Here is a 1,148-nt window from a genome sequence, read left to right on the forward strand (position 1 = left end):
CGAACATGCGCAGTTCGTGTGAAGATCAATAGTGAATTTGGTTCTTACATTGAAAATCGTATGGGGAGTGCTGGATCAAATCCCTATTTAGTTTTAGAGGCCACAGTTGCCGCCGGGATAGATGGAATCAAGAAGAAGCTTCCCCTTCCAGCTAACGTCACTGGATCCGCGTACCTTTTGCAAGATGTTCCTGAGAAAACACCAACAATACCAACATCCATGCAAGATGCCGTCGAAGAATTTCTGCAGGACGAGGTCATCAGGGATGCATTTAGTGAAGACTTTGTGAAATGCTTCGTTGCCATAAAGTCTCATGAAATGCAAAAAGCAAGAGAAGCAGAAGAAAATGGTGATTCTATGTGGGACTGGAATATGTATTTTAAATACATTTAAAAAAACATTAACTTCATTTTTTCTTCGAAATATATAGAGTAAATCTACTGGTTCTGAAGTAAATTCCAAATTTTAATCAGACCCCTTTCTTCTTTTAGATACCGTCTGTTTAGATATTGTCTGTATAACAATTAGCATATATATTATTATCATAATATTATTATAATAAAATCCAATATACAAAGATTTTTGATAAACATTTAAATTATAACTAATAGTATTAATAGAACAAAAGTCATTAAGGTTCAAAATGGAAGGTTTCCCCAGAAACTATAAAGCTTATACAAAATTAAAAAATGAACCACATTTCGATTATAAAATTAAAATTAATGAGCGGTAAGCAGTAAATAAACAAATTGTACCGGTATACAAACCAATAAAACAACAAGAGGCCATATACTGCAAAACAAATTAAAATCAAATTAAAACGAAACAATAGAGAAAATCCGATCATATTGACAAAATATACTAATAATAATAATAATAATATGTCGCTCTTATATAGCGCTTCATGCACAATGCCTCTAAGCGCTTCACATTACTACCCCGGTCATTGGATAAAACACATATGGAACACATACTCAGCTCCCTGGGGAGAATTCCATAGTATTGCAGCTAGTAATCAGCGCAGTTGTGTGAATAGGATGCGGCACAAAAGCGCTTCGCATGTATTTTGGAGACGAGCGGACGAGGATTAACACTAAAAACCAACCGGGTATTGACAAATTGCGAGGCATGGGATTCAGGCAAGCCAT

At 35.1% G+C, this 1,148-nt stretch overlaps 1 protein-coding gene across 1 annotated transcript; it reads left to right on the plus strand.

Annotated features, from left to right (window-relative positions):
- Positions 1 to 12: 12 nt before the first annotated feature.
- On the plus strand, positions 13 to 890 carry LOC117107796 (lengsin-like; the record flags this gene model as incomplete). Its single annotated transcript, XM_033249571.1, has 1 exon — positions 13 to 890. A coding segment is annotated over one exon (381 nt), but the record flags the coding sequence as incomplete, so codon positions are not given.
- Positions 891 to 1,148: the final 258 nt, after the last annotated feature.

The sequence above is a fragment of the Anneissia japonica genome, unplaced genomic scaffold, assembly GCF_011630105.1.
Source record: "Anneissia japonica isolate Jap-2015-1 unplaced genomic scaffold, ASM1163010v1 scaffold110132_len1148_cov99_single, whole genome shotgun sequence".
NCBI lineage: Eukaryota > Metazoa > Echinodermata > Crinoidea > Comatulida > Comatulidae > Anneissia > Anneissia japonica.